The sequence below is a fragment of the Triticum urartu genome, chromosome 7 (genome assembly GCF_003073215.2).
Source record: "Triticum urartu cultivar G1812 chromosome 7, Tu2.1, whole genome shotgun sequence".
NCBI lineage: Eukaryota > Viridiplantae > Streptophyta > Magnoliopsida > Poales > Poaceae > Triticum > Triticum urartu.
In genome coordinates, this window is record NC_053028.1 from 63691123 (window position 1) to 63708439 (window position 17317).

General features: G+C 39.1%; 1 protein-coding gene across 1 annotated transcript; it reads right to left on the minus strand.

Annotated features, from left to right (window-relative positions):
- Nucleotides 1-9639: 9639 nt before the first annotated feature.
- Nucleotides 9640-11908, minus strand: LOC125518362 (transcription factor rlmA-like). The gene is made up of 2 exons (XM_048683234.1): nucleotides 11755-11908; nucleotides 9640-10823 (listed from the first exon to the last, which is right to left on the minus strand). Exons 1-2 carry the CDS (start codon nucleotides 11906-11908, stop codon nucleotides 9640-9642), a joined length of 1338 nt encoding a protein of 445 aa, XP_048539191.1.
- Between the last annotated feature and the right edge of the window lie 5409 nt (nucleotides 11909-17317).

The following is a 17317-nucleotide window of genomic DNA, read 5'->3' on the forward strand; positions in this document are numbered from 1 at the left end:
TATTTCTTCGATCTTGCATTGAGATTTGTACACAAAATTCTTTTCAGTTTTCTTTTTTCGTTTCAAATACTATATCACTTGATTGAGACTTAGACACGTCATTTTTGCCTTTTGTAAGGCATAAAAAATATTTAGAAAACACGTTTGGTGTTGGAGCTTCATGGAGCTTAGTTGTTTTGAAAAAAAAAGAAAAATCACATTTCAAAGTTTCTTCTTTTCTTAAAGTAATAATACACTCATATATAGATGTGCATTACATGTGCACAATTTTTTTATAAGAAAATACATTGAGACATGAGCTACACAGAAAGGCAAAATGGCTGTTATTTTCTGTAGTGAACAGTACATTCACTGTTCATTATTTTGCGAATGCCATTTGTCATTTTGATGTAGCTCGCTTGTCAATGTATTTTCTAAGAAAAATCTTAACACGGGAGGTATACAGGTCTATCAACTGGAGACACAACTTGAATATACACATCAATTGGTGTGTTCAAATTGAGTGATGGATTTAACACATATTTGTTCTGTTCTGCGACTTTGGTTCAAGTTTGTAAGTCTGTGCGCTGACTCACGAAATATGTTGGGGGTGCTTTTTCAGGGTCTGGCACATGCTAATTATGTCCGTATGATTATCTAAATCAATAAAATCCAACAGATAAGATTAATCTAAGGACCTACCTAGGTGCAAATAGCAATTAAATAGGCGGAGGAATCTTCTGGCGGACGAAACTTTCCCTGCCCCATTGCGGCAACTTCCTCGTATGTAAATCCCGTGTCCCTAAAATCATGGTAACCTCCTGCGCCCCTCACCACCCACCTCCCACTTCTTTTGTTCTTCGTCCCCACGCCTCGATCCCCTTCGCCCTCCTCTTCTGAAGCTGCCGGCGTCCAGCACGCGGCCTAGAACCTGAAAGATTCTTTGGTTGAAGCCAAGTCCGACATCATTGTTAAGATTCGTTAGTCTCATGTATCTCCAGCTTTAGACATGTAACCGAGTTTTCACCGTTTGAAGCTATGGCTTGCAGCCGAACACCTACAACTATTGTTTATTGTTTTCTTTAGCTTTATAACTTGCATTGGGCATTGTTTATTACTTGTTCTTGCTTAAATTGATCATTTCATATTGTCCAACTTGGAAGATGGAAATTATGTACAACTGATATTTTGTCCCATTTGGTATGCACTTTGGACTATCATGTCAGGTGTTCAATAAACTGTCTTTTCGCTTTCAGATTGGTATCGGGAAAGGTTCTAAATCTTTTGAGGAAGCACTTGCAACTGGGTTCACTGAGGAGAGCGGGACATTGGGAGACATATATGAGACGGTTTTGGGCAGATATCTTGTGCTCCCGTTCATCTCAGATTCTGCACCGGAGCGCATCTTGCTAACTAGCTTTTTGCACGATTTTAAGATTTCCTTTGTCAAGTGTTTGTTTAGACCAGACTAGCTTTCAGGATGATGTTTCCTTGGTTTAATTAATTAATTAATTAAATTTGCATGCTCTGGATGAAGCACACTACGAATCATTCACTGCATGATACATTTGTCGAGTCCCGCCATCACTTTATTCTATCCTTGTAATTGAAGTTCTCATTGGTTAGAACTAAAGAAAATGATTTGGGGTGAAGCGTTGAAGGCCTGAAGCCAAATGTTCCTGATAAGGAAGATGACCTGCACAACTCCTGTGAAACAAGGCCAATGCTTTGTGCAAGATTGTATTGCTTCATGCAGACACTTTTTATCATTCACTTTTATTATTCAAATCTCTATGGTCGCCATAGATGCTGCTGTCACATGGATTTATCACTATTTTTCATGTGTTGTTGTAAACAGAACACCCTCTATACTGATATATTTGGGAACGGAGGGAGTAGTATACAGTAAGCTTCGTTTCACGCAGGAGAGCTAATCTTACATGGAAGTTAATTAACCTCAATATGAATTCAAAAATAGATACTCACACAAATTTCATGCTTTGATCGAGACGTGTGTTGCACGTGCATACTTACTAGTGGTTACTAAAGGGCTTACTAGGAAGAACCCTATTCCGCCGAGACGAAGGCACCAAGCGTTGAAGCCTGTTCGGCTTTGCGGAGACGGAGGGACGAAAGCGTTGAAGAATAAGCAGGCCTGTTCAGCGTTGCAGAGAAAAAAAAACTAATGGGCCTTACCACCGCCCGATGGCCGCTGTTACGAGAGGAACTGGGCGGTCATCAACAGCTGAAACTGGGCTGCTATTTAGGGTGAATCCTAAATGACGCTTACTGCGACTGATTGTCGACCAAAGGGAGCTGCGTAAGACATAGTGAGATGGGCCGACCCATTTTAGTTTATTGTACTTTCTAAAGATCCGGGTTTTTAGACATTCTAGCAGGTTCTGGTCGGATTTGGTTTTTAATGGTTTCTTTAGTTTTTTTTCTGATAATTATTCTTCAATAACTAAAAAAGTGTTCAACTTTGTAAAAAATATATTGGAAAAAAGTTAAGTAGTTTATAATTTAAAATTTTGTTCTTGTTTTAAAAAATCATTTATTTTAAAGTTTTCTTCAAAACATTCAAAAAATATTTGGAATTTCCCAAATTATTTGCTTTATCCAAAAAATGCCCGTTGATTTTAAGACCTGTTCATACTTAAAAAAAGGAATTTCAAAAGTAATCATAGTTTTAAAAAATGTTCAGGAATTTAAAAAATTGTTTGAAATTTTCATTTAAAATAGAAAAAATCTACTTTTAAAAATTAAGAAATATTCATGTTTTTGCACACAAAAAGCAAAACCAATTGCAACTTTTTTAGGAAAATTAAAAAACCAGACGCGGAAACAAAAAGTGATGTAGCGCTACCGATATTGAGTTGGCTTGCCATGAGGAAGCACCCTTTGCAGGAGGCCGTCATTTTGACGCAGCATGTCATAATGGACCTCTGTTGTTCATCAGGGAAAATTATATTGTATATGTTAGGGATTATTGGGCCTGATGATCTAAGGTGTTCGAACTTAGACCCCCTGAAAACTGGGTGCCCTGTGCCATCGCGCGGGCTGCACACACATAGGCATGGCCTTGGATTTGTGCTTTTGTGGCATGCATTTAATCTACCCAGCATGGCTATTCACAATTTACCTAATGAACAAAGCTCGTCTGCTATCTGCTAAAAAGAACCGAGTTTATGAAAAGGTATACACGACTTCTAGATTTAGGTTGTTCTTGTATAAAAATGTTGGTACTTGTGTTAATTAACTGGGCGTGTCCATATGGGGTGGTCGTCACATCTTCCTAACTTTGTCGCATAGTACTTAATGAGTAGAGCTAATGCCAATATGCATGTTTGAAAAAAAAACATTTTACAATATATTCATCGAGATCTCTATACTTGGGGCGCCTTTATGTCGTTACTGGTGCGTAAATGTAGTTGTTGCCATGTCTTCGTAGACTATGGTTTTAATTTAATGACAAGACGCATTGGCATCTATTAAGCGAAACCGTTATTTGGCATAATTCCAAATTAATCTTATATTGGGTTGTTATTATTCTGTTAGTCTTATGCAATCAAAGGAAGTATTCGATGCTTGTCTCTTGAGCGGGAATTCATATTTGTACTATCTTCCAGTCTATTTAATGATCATAGCTACTATTTTTGAAACTTTGAAATGCGATTTTTTTATGTTTTTGTAAAAAAGCTCCATAGAGCTCGAGCACCAAAGGGATGCACTCCCGTTCAGGAAACACAGTATATCTATATTATTATTAAACAAGCAAATATTTTCTTTTTTACCAACACCCCATTTACTGTACATGGGTTAATTATGTTCGTCTGATTATCTAACTCAATGAAATCTAACATATCAGATTAATCTAAGGACCTAGCTGGGTGCAAATAGCAATTAAATAGGCCAACAAATCTTCTGGTAGACGAAAATTTCACTGGCCCGTTGCGGCAACCTCCTTGTATGTAAATCCCATGTCCTTTAAATCACGGTGACTCCCAAAATCATGGTAACCTCCCGTGCCCCTCACCACCCATTTCCCACTTCTTCTGTTCGTCGTCCCCACGCCCCGATCCCCTTCGCCTCCTCTTCTGAAGTGGTCGGCGTCCACCACGCAACCCCTCCTCTTCTCCACCAAGCCAGCCCGTCCCCACATGGCGAGCCCATGCAGATCGAGGCGTCTTCCATGCAGAGGACGCCGGGGCGCACGAGGAGCCTCCATTGCGCTCCCTTCCGACGGCCGCTCGGCGGTAACCCAGCGGACGAATTTTTCAAAGAAGCTTAGGGCGGTTGCTTGGGGTCCAGAAAGAATTTGTGTATTAACATGGGTGACTGGATTATGAGGTTAGCTTTGTTCTTCTATTTTGGGGGCTGGGATTGGATTGAGTTGATTTGTGGTGTGTTTGCTTGCAGATGTCCAGAAGATGGGGAGTGCAAAGTGGGTCAACTAGAGGTGCTTGGAACTGCAAAAGAACAAGACGAACACAAACTTAAGGCATGTGCAATTACGTAGAATTTGATATGCAATGCTCAACTGTTGTGTTAGGTGTTATCGCAAATATAGTTCCTTGTACGTTTAGGGCCTGATATGCTTATGTGACTGATTGGTATGTTAATATCTTCATATCCTAAAAAAAACTCTTCAGAAGATTTTGAACTGAATTTGATTTTGTCAGTTCTCGGTGTTATAGTAATCGTGTTTTGTCTTTTATTTCCTCACATATGATGGCTGGTTTCGGTATCATATTTGCATATGCTGGCTGGTTTAATACCATTAGCCTGCTGCCAATTTACGGCTTTTGAATTTAGAATGTGCACAAGTTAAATCCTTCTCTTTACCAGAAACAAATGTGCAGAATTAGCATGTACAATAATTATTTTATTTATCTTTCTTGAATAGTTTTTTTACGACGTTTATCTATAACCATTCAGGTCAGGAGCTTGTGGAACACTTTAGTCCATGAATAATCTGTTCAAAGTACCATGTTCTCGATTAAGCAAGGTTATTTTTACATTTGTAACGGTCTCCTCGCCTGACACGAGGAGGTATGCACGACCACTGCCACACCATCGCTATTGTTATCCCTCCTCGGGATTGGGTTTGACAATTTGTTTTGTGTGTGTTGTTCCCTGCAGTACATCGTGAGGGGCGGGTGGAACTTCTTCCCACTGCTCCCCGGGGCATTCAAGGGCGTCAGGCAGATCGGAGTCATCAGATGGTGCTCCCTGGTTCAGTCCCAACTTTACTTTGCTCGGGATTTACGGGTCTATCAACTTGAGGCACAACTTGAATATACACATCAATTGGTGTGTTCAAATTGAGTGATGGATTTAACACATATTTGTTCTGTTCTGCGACTTTGGTTCAAGTTTGTAAGTCTGTGCGCTGGCTCACGAAATATGTTGGGGGTGCTTTTTCAGTGTCTGGCACATGCTAATTATGTCCTTATGACTATCTAAATCAATGAAATCTAACCGATTAAATTAATCCAAGGACCTACCTAGGTGCAAATAGCAATTAAATAGGCGGAGGAATCTTCTGGCGAACGAAACTTTCCCTGCCCCATTGCGGCAACTTCCTCGTATGTAAATCCCGTGTCCCTAAAATCATGGTAACCTCCTGCGCCCCTCACCACCCACCTCCCACTTCTTCTGTTCTTCGTCCCCACGCCTCGATCCCCTTCGCCCTTCTCTTCTGAAGCCGCCGGTGTCCAGGACGCGGCCTAGAACCTGAAAGATTCTTTGGTTGAAGCCAAGTCCGACATCATTGTTAAGGTTCATTAGTCTCATGTATCTCCAGCTTTAGACATGTAACTGAGTTTTCACCGTTTGAAGCTTTGGCTTGCAGTCGAACACCCACAACTATTGTTTATTGTTTTCTTTAGCTTTATAACTTGCATTGGGCATTGTTTATTACTTGTTCTTGCTTAAATTGATCATTTCATATTGTCCAACTTGGAAGATGGAAATCATGTACAACTGATATCTTGTCCCATTTGGTATGCACTTTGGACTATCATGTCAGGTGTTCAATAAACTGTCTTTTCGCTTTCAGATTGGTCTCAGGAAAGGTTCTAAATCTTTTGAGGAAGCACTTGCAACTGGGTTCACTAAGGAGAGTGGGACATTGGGAGACATATATGAGACGGTTTTGGGCAGATATCTTGTGCTCCCGTTCATCTCAGATTCTGCACAGGTGCGCATCATGCTAACTAGTTTTTTGCACGATTTTAAGATTTCCCTTGTCAAGTGTTTGTTTAGACCAGGCTAGCTTTCAGGATGATGTTTCCTTGGTTTAATTAATTAATTAAATTTGCATGCTCTGGATGAAGCACACTATGAATCATTCATTGCATGATACATTTGTCGAGTCCCGCCATCACTTTATTCTATCCTTGTAATTGAAGTTCTCATTGGTTAGAACTAAAGAAAATGATTTGGGGTGAAGCGTTGAAGGCCTGATGCCAAATGTTCCTGATAAGGAAGATGACCTGCATAACTCCTGTGAAACAAGGCCAATGCTATGTGCAAGATTGTATTGCTTCATGCAGACACTTTTTATCATTCACTTTTATTATTCAAATCTCTATGGTCGCCATAGATGCTGCTATTACATGGATTTATCACTATTTTTCATGTGTTGTTGTAAACAGAACACCCTCTATACTGATATATTTGGGAACGGAGGGAGTAGTATACAGTAAGCTTCGTTTCACGCAGGAGAGCTAATCTTACATGGAAGTTAATTAACCTCAATATGAATTCAAAAATAGATACTCACACAAATTTCATGCTTTGATCGAGACGTGCGTTGCACGTGCACACTTACTAGTGGTTACTAAAGGGCTTACTAGGAAGAACCCTATTCCGCCGAGACGAAGGCACCAAGCGTTGAAGCCTGTTCGGCTTTGCGGAGACGGAGGGACGAAAGCGTTGAAGAATAAGCAGGCCTGTTCAGCGTTGCAGAGAAAAAAAAACTAATGGGCCTTACCACCGCCCGATGGCCGCTGTTACGAGAGGAACTGGGCGGTCATCAACAGCTGAAACTGGGCTGCTATTTAGGGTGAATCCTAAATGACGCTTACTGCGACTGATTGTCGACCAAAGGGAGCTGCGTAAGACATAGTGAGATGGGCCGACCCATTTTAGTTTATTGTACTTTCTAAAGATCCGGGTTTTTAGACATTCTAGCAGGTTCTGGTCGGATTTGGTTTTTAATGGTTTCTTTAGTTTTTTTGATAATTATTCTTCAATAACTAAAAAAGTGTTCAACTTTGTAAAAAATATATTGGAAAAAAGTTAAATAGTTTATAATTTAAAATTCTGTTCTTGTTTTAAAAAATCATTTATTTTAAAGTTTTCTTCAAAACATTCAAAAAATATTTGGAATTTCCCAAATTATTTGCTTTATCCAAAAAATGCCCGTTGATTTTAAGACCTGTTCATACTTAAAAAAGGAATTTCAAAAGTAATCATAGTTTTAAAAAATGTTCAGGAATTTAAAAAATTGTTTGAAATTTTCATTTAAAAATAGAAAAAAATCTACTTTTAAAAATTAAGAAATATTCATGTTTTTGCACACAAAAAGCAAAACCAATTGCAACTTTTTTAGGAAAATTAAAAAACCAGACGCGGAAACAAAAAGTGATGTAGCGCTACCGATATTGAGTTGGCTTGCCATGAGGAAGCACCCTTTGCAGGAGGCCGTCATTTTGACGCAGCATACGTCATATAGGACCTCTGTTGTTCATCAAGGAAAATTATATCGTATGTGTTAGGGATTATTAGGCCTGATGATCTAAGGCGTTCGATCTTAGGCCCCTTGAAAACTGGGTGCCCTGTGCCATCACGCCGGCTGCACACACATAGGCGTGGCCTTGGATTTGTGCTTTTGTGGCATGCATTTAATATACCCAGCATGGCTATTCACAATTGACCTAATGAACAAAGCTCGTCTGCTATCCGCTAAAAAGAACTGAGTTTATGAAAACACGACTTCTAGATTTAGGTTGTTCTTGTATAAAAATGTTGGTACTTGTGTTAATTAACTGGGCGTGTCCATATGGGGCGGTCATCACATCTTCCTAAGTTTGTCGCATAGTACTTAATGAGTAGAGCTAATGCCAATATGCATGTTTGAAAAAAACATTTTACAATATATTCATCGAGATCTCTATACTTGGGGCGCCTTTATGTCGTTACTGGTGCGTAAATGTAGTTGTTGCCATGTCTTCGTAGACTATGGTTTTAATTTAATGACAATACGCATTGGCATCTATTAAGCAAAACCGTTATTTGGCATAATTCCAAATTAATCTTATATTGGGTTGTTATTATTCTGTTAGTCTTATGCAATCAAAGGAAGTATTCGATGCTTGTCCCTTGAGCGGGAATTCATATTTGTACTATCTTCCAGTCTATTTAATGATCATAGCTACTATTTTTTTGTTGAATTTTAACCATGGACATATATGGTGGAGCACTGCACGTATGGTGGAGCACTGCAGCAGCTAGCGCAACTGGCCTGCGACAACGCAGCTCCATATCACCTCAAATCCTCTATCTCCACCATATTGACTCCAAGGTGCAGCAGTGGGCTAACGCAAGCCAGTGAATGGCAAGGCACTACAGTGAGCACGACAATGCAGAGCACGCGTCGTGCAGAGCGCGCATGCACGCAAGAACAAGAGCACACTGGCTTGGGGATGCAGCAAGGCAGCGTTCGAGCTAATTTTCGTGTTCCTACTCTTTTCGTCCCATAATATAAGAACATTTTTCGAGCTACGCCTGGTGTTCCTGTACACGGATGTGCAACACATGCTTTGTTCATGAGTTTTTGCAAGTATTTCTGAAAATTATGAGTAGTAATTGGAGCGTAGATTTATAGAGGTGGACAATTCGGTGGTTAGTTGGTGGCCATAGAAAATTAGTAAATAGTTCACTTTTGAACACATGACATGATCTGTACTTACGCAATGTAATTAGTAATTATGTTTTTCCAAATCAGTTATTTCAATCAAAAGGGATGTGAATGATTAAGATTCATTAAAAATTGACAATCTGGGAAGGTCTACCTTCTTCCCAAGGAAGAAAAATACTAAATGAGGTTAGGTTATTAGTGGACGTTGATTTCCATAAGTGAAGCCTAGCCTGCCATGAGGTGAAGAATGGGAGAGTTTATGTGAACGTTGCGTTTTGTCTTATGTATATGTCTTGAGAGGACATCATGGATACCATCAGGTTTGGACATGGACACAATATTTTGCCCGTGGGTTATTTCTTGGGTGGGCAGATGCTGTCTTCATGGATATGGATTTTATTTTGTTCAACCCGGTTCGAACTCCACCCATTGCCATCCTTAATGGTTTGATTGCAATATTCGAAGAGAGTATTTATTCTTTATCCAGGTTCCCTTCTTTCATCTATAAGATCATATCATCTCAACAAGAAAAATAAAATGTTTGATTATTATGAAAACAATAAGAGACACATAAATAAAACAAACTTCATGATCTGAGACATGGAATACCGAACATGCATATTATTGCCTTGAATGGGGCTTAGGAAATAGTCCAAATGATAACAATTTTCCAAATGAAAATGTAACTAGATTTTATTTCAATGTCGCACTAAAATGTAATTGCTAACTAGCATCTAAGGAAGTCCTCCATACTCTATATGAGCATCGGCATCTTGCTTGCCAGGAGAAGATTCTGGAGGAGCATCAACCCGTCCACCATTACCCATAGAAGACTGTCCTACATCGGTACCATTATAGCCCAAGTAACCATCCATCCCTAGAAATCTATTGTAGAGTTGTTGATCTGGTAGAGCAAAACCCCATTGGTCATGGCCAAATGGGTCATCCACAACAAAATCGTTGCCACTTGAGTAGACCAATAGTGGAGAGGCTTCCATATTATGCTCAGTTGTTGAGATAGGGCTTGCATTGTTTTGTGGTGGGTGCACTATGTCGCAAGGGCTTATATAGTCCTCGACATGTAAATCTGTTGGAGGCAGATCCTGTACCTGATTAGGTATGCCTTGTAGCTGGGAAGCAAACTGTGGCCCTGAAGTCGCTGATGCAACATGGAACATTTGTGGTGCCCGAGGAAAAACTGGTTCCACATTGTGATCTGGTGGTGATACTAGTGGAGTGGAAGGCATATGGTGTTGCGGAAGATGATGATCCCACATTGAGTGCACTGATGAAGGGATAGTATTCAAGCTCTTTAGTGATGGACCACTTGATGGTAGCATGTTTTGAATCACGCTTGCATCACTAGTTATGGCTTTGTAGCTATGATGCAATTTAGGCAGCCGACGTCTAGTGTCCTCATAGACACGAGAGAGTTCATTGAAGAGCTTTTTAGCATCTTCCAGGTTGAGATCTTGTTCCTTCGAGAAGATAAGGTTTGCCACCATACCTGGGTACTGTTCTTGGATTTGTTTCACGTGTTGGATGGAGAGTTCATTTCTCTTATCCTCCATCCCATGCTCCATATCAAGTCGAGCCACCTCACTTTGTAGTTGGGAAATCTTGGCACTTGTTTCCTTCTCAGTGAGTCGATTTCCTAGCGGTGCCGCTGACAAAAAAACATCGACAATGGGGCCAGCTGATGGCGTCCCGAATGAGTACATTTTCTTCTTTCCTGTCTCCAGGATGACAGCAACCCTAGCACCAGTGATGGCATTGAGGTCGGCAGCGCTCTTGAATAAACCGCCACGTCGCTTGAAGAAGGTGACATCACGCTCTTTGTCGTCATGGACATAAGCGATACCCACCCGCCTACCCCTCCTCGGCATACCAAATCCTATAATGACAAACAAACCTACTACTATAAGTAGGAACCAAAAGGATCTGCAAGATTTACTGAAACCGTTGGCTAACGACATATTCGTGGGAGATATGTGGAGATGCATTTCCCTTATATAGAAGTGGACATGTATAAACAAAATTATCACCCCAAGGACCATAAAACTTGTCCATTTTACACAAGAGGGTTTGACTAATACTACATAGTTCACTCAAAAGAGTTTCATCTATGTGTAGTCATGTTAGATCCAATTGTCAGAGACACTTTTAGAATATTGTACGAGAAACTTTGGTGATCAATAATTTTTTGCATGACATGGAAGGTATTAAAGTTCATCCTTATCCGCACATCCAAATTTAGTAGCAATTGATACATAACCGTTGCTTTTTGTGTATGGATGGATGATGCAAATCTTTAGTAAATAGTAACATACACAATTTGTAAAGATGGTAGTTTTATATAATATTGATTGTTAGCCAAACTATGCATATATGAGCACATTAATTTTTTTGGAGCCGATAATTATATGTTTTGCTATATGCGCATATTCACATCCTTATTTAGAACCACTAAAACACTTCCAAACAAATTATAAAAGTGGAACCATTAAATTGCTGCTATGTGAGCACATCCACATCCTCACTCGAGAGCATTGAGCAACTAATAAGGGGTTAAATCTAACAAAGTTTTATTGCAATGTATGACACAATTGTGGATACATCCGTTTGGTTATTAATTGCAACCAAATCCTATAGCGACCATTGATTACATTTAAAAACATTTAATCATTACATTTATAAACATTTAATGGTCAATATGGTTACATGCAAATACTCTACTAGGGATCATGTCAGCTACTGCGTAAGAGGGAGTAGAACTGGTCATCTAATACATAATATTTTGTGAAAATAATAATTGAAACTTTCTTTGGGCCTTTCGTGCCTTTACTTACGATGAGCTATTCCTTCCATTTGGGTTTTGGGGCCAAATTCCAAGATATTCACTACCATGCCTGTAGCGTAAAAGCTCCTATTCGGCGCTTTCACGCCGCCTAATCTGAATAAATATGGGAGAGGTGGGATTCGAACTTGCGTGGTCACCAACATCGCCAAAGTCTGAGCCGACCAACCACCTGGACCAAGACTACCTAGTTGTCCATAATTTATGGACACTTCGAGTTAATAATTCTTTTAATACAACATTAACATACCCATATAGACCATTTGAAAAAATAAAACGCATTTGCTTTTCTAAAAACATATAGATTTGCAAATAAAAAGTTCACCAACATGGTAAAAAAGTTAGAAAAATTGAAAAAGTTTGTTGAATTCATAAAAAGCTTCATCAATTTTGGGGAAAAGATCACCAAATTTTGAAAAAAAATCACAAATTTGAAAAAGAGTTTGTTGATTTTGGAAAAAAATCATCGATTTGGAAAAAAAGTTCATCAATTTTGAGAAAAGTTCAGCGATTTTGAAAAAAAGTTCATTGGTTTTGAAAAAAAGTTCATCAATCATGGAAAAAACTTCATCAAATTTTAAGAAAGTACACGAATTTGAAAAAAAGTACATCAAGTTTTAAAATGTCCACAAATTTGGAAAACAAAATCAATTTTCAAAACGAAAATTATGAAACTTGAAAAAAGTTCAAGTATTTGGAAAAGAAAATGCAAACAAAAAATAAAAGAAAAACCGACCAAACCGTTAGAAAAAACAGAAAAAAAATATAAAACCCAGTTTTGGAAGCTTCCCAAAATCGGGGGCTCGGTTAACTGGAGAAATAATAAAAGGAGAAAACAAAGTTTTTAGTCAAAGGTGGTGTGATGTCGTAGTTGGCGCGTGCTCTGTGAACTTAAGGTCCCTGGTTTGATTTCGTTGCCATGCACTAATTTTTGCTATTTTAACAGAAAAATAAAGAAAAGGAAATGGGCCAGCCCAGGCGTGAAGAATGTTGTGCGCCGGCTTGCAAAACACACATTAATGGGCGCCTTCAGCGCTAAATAGGGAATGCCAAGTTTTTGGGTTAAAAAATTGCCCAACTTGGGCCTCTTGAAAACCTCACATGCAGCACCCAATATGCCTTAAGCTACTCGCCTCCGCCTCTATTATGTCTTGACAACACTAGATGACCCGTTGCGCCATTGGCGCAAAGTAGAACTACGACCAGGAAGTTAAGCAAGCCATGAGCAACACATCTAATAAATGTTTGTTTTATAAATCATGCCCAAAGGGCATCAACATGAATAAGAATAGATGACCGTTGCGCCTTGGCACAAAGACCAACTGGATCCAAGAAGGGAAGCAAGTTATGAACAACATAGGTGGTGTTTGGTTCTCTAGTCTTAGGACTTTTTCTAGTCCCAACTAAAAAGTCTCTAGTCCCTGAAAAGTCCCTCCCTGTTTGTTTCCAGAGACTAAAAAGTCTCTAGTCCCTTCCTAGAGGTTATTAAATGACCATGTTGCCCCTAGTATATAGAAAAATAACAATCAAATAACACCATGGGGTGACGGGCCAATGGGTGCATGGAAGGGCATTGTTGAAAAAGTCCCAAAAAGACTCTCCTTGAGAGTCTTCTTCATTTAGTCCCAAATGCCTAGTTTAGTCCCTAAAAAGTCCCTCCCGTTTGGTAAAAAAGTCTCTAAAAAGGACTTTTTCTAGTCCCTACACAAAAAAGTCCTTGGAAACAAACACCCCCATAGTCTATGATTGATCCATAAAAGGGTGAATACCAATGCAATAGAGAACTTAGGCAAACTATTTGAATGATGTTTTTCACAATGATCCGCAGATGATTATGTCTGTGTTGCGTCTGTATTTGCCTTATATTTTGCAAACGATAGATGACGACGATCGTTGCCCATGTCATACTATGGATATATAGAAGCCGTTTGCCTCAGCGAGTGAGTTGAACCTAAGAATATATTTTCATACTACAACTGGGTCGTTAGAAATTCTAGACATTTTTTGACAAAACAAGAACACTTTAAATATATCAAATAGTTTTAAATTCAAACAATTTTTGAAAATTCTGAACATATTTCAAAATACACGACACATTTTTTGAAACAACGAACATTTTTTGTAAATGGGAACATTTTGTGAAACTCGGAACAAAATTTGAAAAAGGAAAACATTTTTATTTTATCTGCAAAAAACTTTTGAAAGCTGGAACATTTTAAAAAATCTTGAATATTTTCTGAATTTATGGAAAAAATTGAAAGTAGCAACAATATTCGAACTTTAACATAATTTTGGAAAAATGTGAACACTTTAAATTTTCTTAACAAATAAGAAAACATATTTAGTATTTGTGATTTTTTAAACATGAACATTTTTCGGAAGTTTTGAACTATTTATAAAACACATAAATATTTTTTGAACTTTATGATTTTTTAAAATCATGAACATTTTTAAAAAAGGGAAATAAACAAAACAAAAGGGAAATAGAAAACACAAAAGGAGAAAAGGAAGAGAAAAAAAGAAACAGGAAAAATGAAAAGAAAAAAGAATAAGGGGAAAAAAAAGAAACAACTTGAAAATCCAGTAGTTACTCGTCAGGATTCTTCCATGAGGTTGCCAAAACCAGATTCTACCAATCGCTCACTCGCGGCTAAAGTGGGCCAGTCCAGTTACTCGTCTGTTCCTCTTCAGTGTGTCTCCATGATAACTTGACGCGACATGCCTCATATAGAAAAACTCGTACATTCACCTATATTATATATTTTTAGATTAGGTTTCTTTTTATGGTGGTACTAATTCTTGGAGAGAAGGGTCATATCCCGCTGCTCTCCCATGCTCCAACCTTGGCCCAAAAAAGCTTGTCCACCAAGACATAAGAACAAGCTTTCGTTTGGGCTCAGTCCGGCTCTCGCCTCGCTGCCATTTTTGGGCCCAAAAAAACCCCGCTACCTGTTTTGGCCCAAAAAAATTCCGCGGTCTTTTGTAGGCCGAAAAATATAGTTGCGTGGGGATTCAATCTCACAATTAGCCATGTAGAGTATAAGGACAACGCTAATTAGATAATCCCACCTAGCCTCTTTACATGAATTCTCGCCCATTGAAATGCTTCCGTGAGTTGCCTGGAAAAACAAGGAGCCTCCTCGAGAATCAATAAACAAATATGCGGATAATTAAATTGGATGAAGGAAAAATCCCATTAATTAAATGAGTTGTTGGCTAGGAATTCTATGGCTGGATGTGCCAATGGAGAGAGAGGACCTCGATTAAATAATTGGGCATCGAAAGGAATTGGAATTAAAAGAAGGAACACATAGGTGTGGTAATTAACCTACATGTGAGTGTGTTTGAATAGTGATTTGAGGGCGCAGCGTGTGGCATTCATGCACATATTGGTGTTGAATTGGTTGGCAACAAAACATGCACACTGGAGGCGCTTGGCAACTGACCAAACTCACCGCCTTGAGAATGATCTTTGTTCCTTTTGAGCCTCATGTTACAAATTTTGCTTAGCCATGTTTACATTATACAATTTGTCCATGCTAAAATGTGATGACCAAACACACCGCCTTGAGATTTATCACGTTTGTCGTAAATAGATGGACAAGTGACCACCATCGACGATGGTATAAATTGAAAAAGTGGGAACTCATTAGGGGTGCACGAGAGTTTGTTTCTCCCGCTACAATGCACGGGCATATTTGCTAGTAGAATTAGAATGTCACCATGCAATCTTGATGTTCGTGGTCGATTTGCCACAAACATGCACGGAAGACAACAAAATATGGAACCACTTCATCTTGGGAAACGTAAGATAGAATTTAGCACAAGTTTTCTTCAGAATGCTCACATAACTTTACCACTAGAAACCATGATATGGATTAACAAGTTCTTATTCATGCCAGGAGATGGCTAAATTGGATCAACTAACATAGCAGTGCAAACCCAGGAGGCCAGAACCAAAAGTACACCCACAAAACAACTACTGTAGTGCTATTTGAAGACTCCAAATGCATACGAATTCAGTTCCTTAGTGCTTTAGACTTGTTAATTCTTCTTGGAGCTGCCAGCTTCTTGATCTTTCACGCTTGTTTTCTTCTTCGAGCCACCAACTTCTTGATCCTTCAAACTTCTGCTACCTCTTGAGCATGTGTTGGTTTCCCTTAAAAAGGAAAGGGTGATGCAACAAAGTAGCGTAAGTATTTTCCTTAGTTTTTGAGAACCAAGGTATCAATCCAGTAGGAGACAACGCACGAGTCACCTAGTACCTGCACAAACAATCAAGAACCTCGCAACCAACGCGATAAAGGGGTTGTCAATCCCTTCACAGTCACTTGCGAAACTGAGATCTGATAGAGATAATAAGATAAATATTTTTGATATTTTGTTGTATAGATTGAAAAGTAAAGATTGCAAAATAGTAAATGAGATGCGATAATAAAAGAGATGCAATATGATAAGAAAGAGACCCGGGGGCCATAGGTTTCACTAGTGGCTTCTCTCATGATAACATGTATTACGGTGGGTGAACAAATTACTGCCGAGCAATTGATAGAAAAGTGCATAGTTATGAAGATATCTAAGGCAATGATCATGAACATAGGCATCACGTCCGTGTCAAGTAGATCGAAACGATTCTGCATCTACTACTATTACTCTACACATCGACCGCTATCCAGCATGCATCTAGAGTATTAAGTTCATAAGAACAAAATAACACATTAAGCAAGATGACATGATGTAGAGGGATAAACTCAAGCAATATGATATAAAACCCATCTTTTTATCCTCAATGACAACAATACAATACGTGCCTTGCTGCCCCTACTATCACTGGGAAAGGACATCGCAAGATTGAACCCAAAGCTAAGCACTTCTCCCATTGCAAGAAAGATCAATCTAGTAGGCCAAACTAAACCGATAATTCGAAAAGACTTGCAAAGATATCAAATCATGCATATAAGAATTTAGAGAAGAACTAAATAATATTCATAGATAATCAGGTTCATAAACCCATAATTCATCGGATCTCGACAAACACACCGCAAAAATAGTATTACATCGAATAAATCTCCAAGAACATCGAGGAGAACTTTGTATTGAAGATCAACGAGAGAGAAGAAACCATTTAGCTAATAACTATGGACCCGAAGGTCTGTGGTAAACTACTCACGCTTCATCGGAGAGGCTATGATGTTGATGTAGAAGCCCTCCGTGATCGATTCCCCCTCCGGCAGATCGTCGGAAAAGGTCCCCAGATGGGATCTCACGAGTACGGAAGGTTGCGGCGGTGGAAAAGTGGTTTCTTGGCCCCCTGATGTTTTTAGGTATAAGAGTATATATAGGCAAAAAAAAGTACGTCGATGGAGCTCCATGGGGCCCACGAGGGTGGTGGCGCGCCCCCCTATCTCGTGGCTGCCTCACGAAGTTCCAGACTTACACTCCAGGTCTACTGGTTTGCTTTCGGTCCAAGAAAGATCATCACGAATGTTTCATTCCGTTTGGATTCCGTTTGGTATTTCTTTTCTGCAAAACATTGAAATAGGCAAAAAAACAGA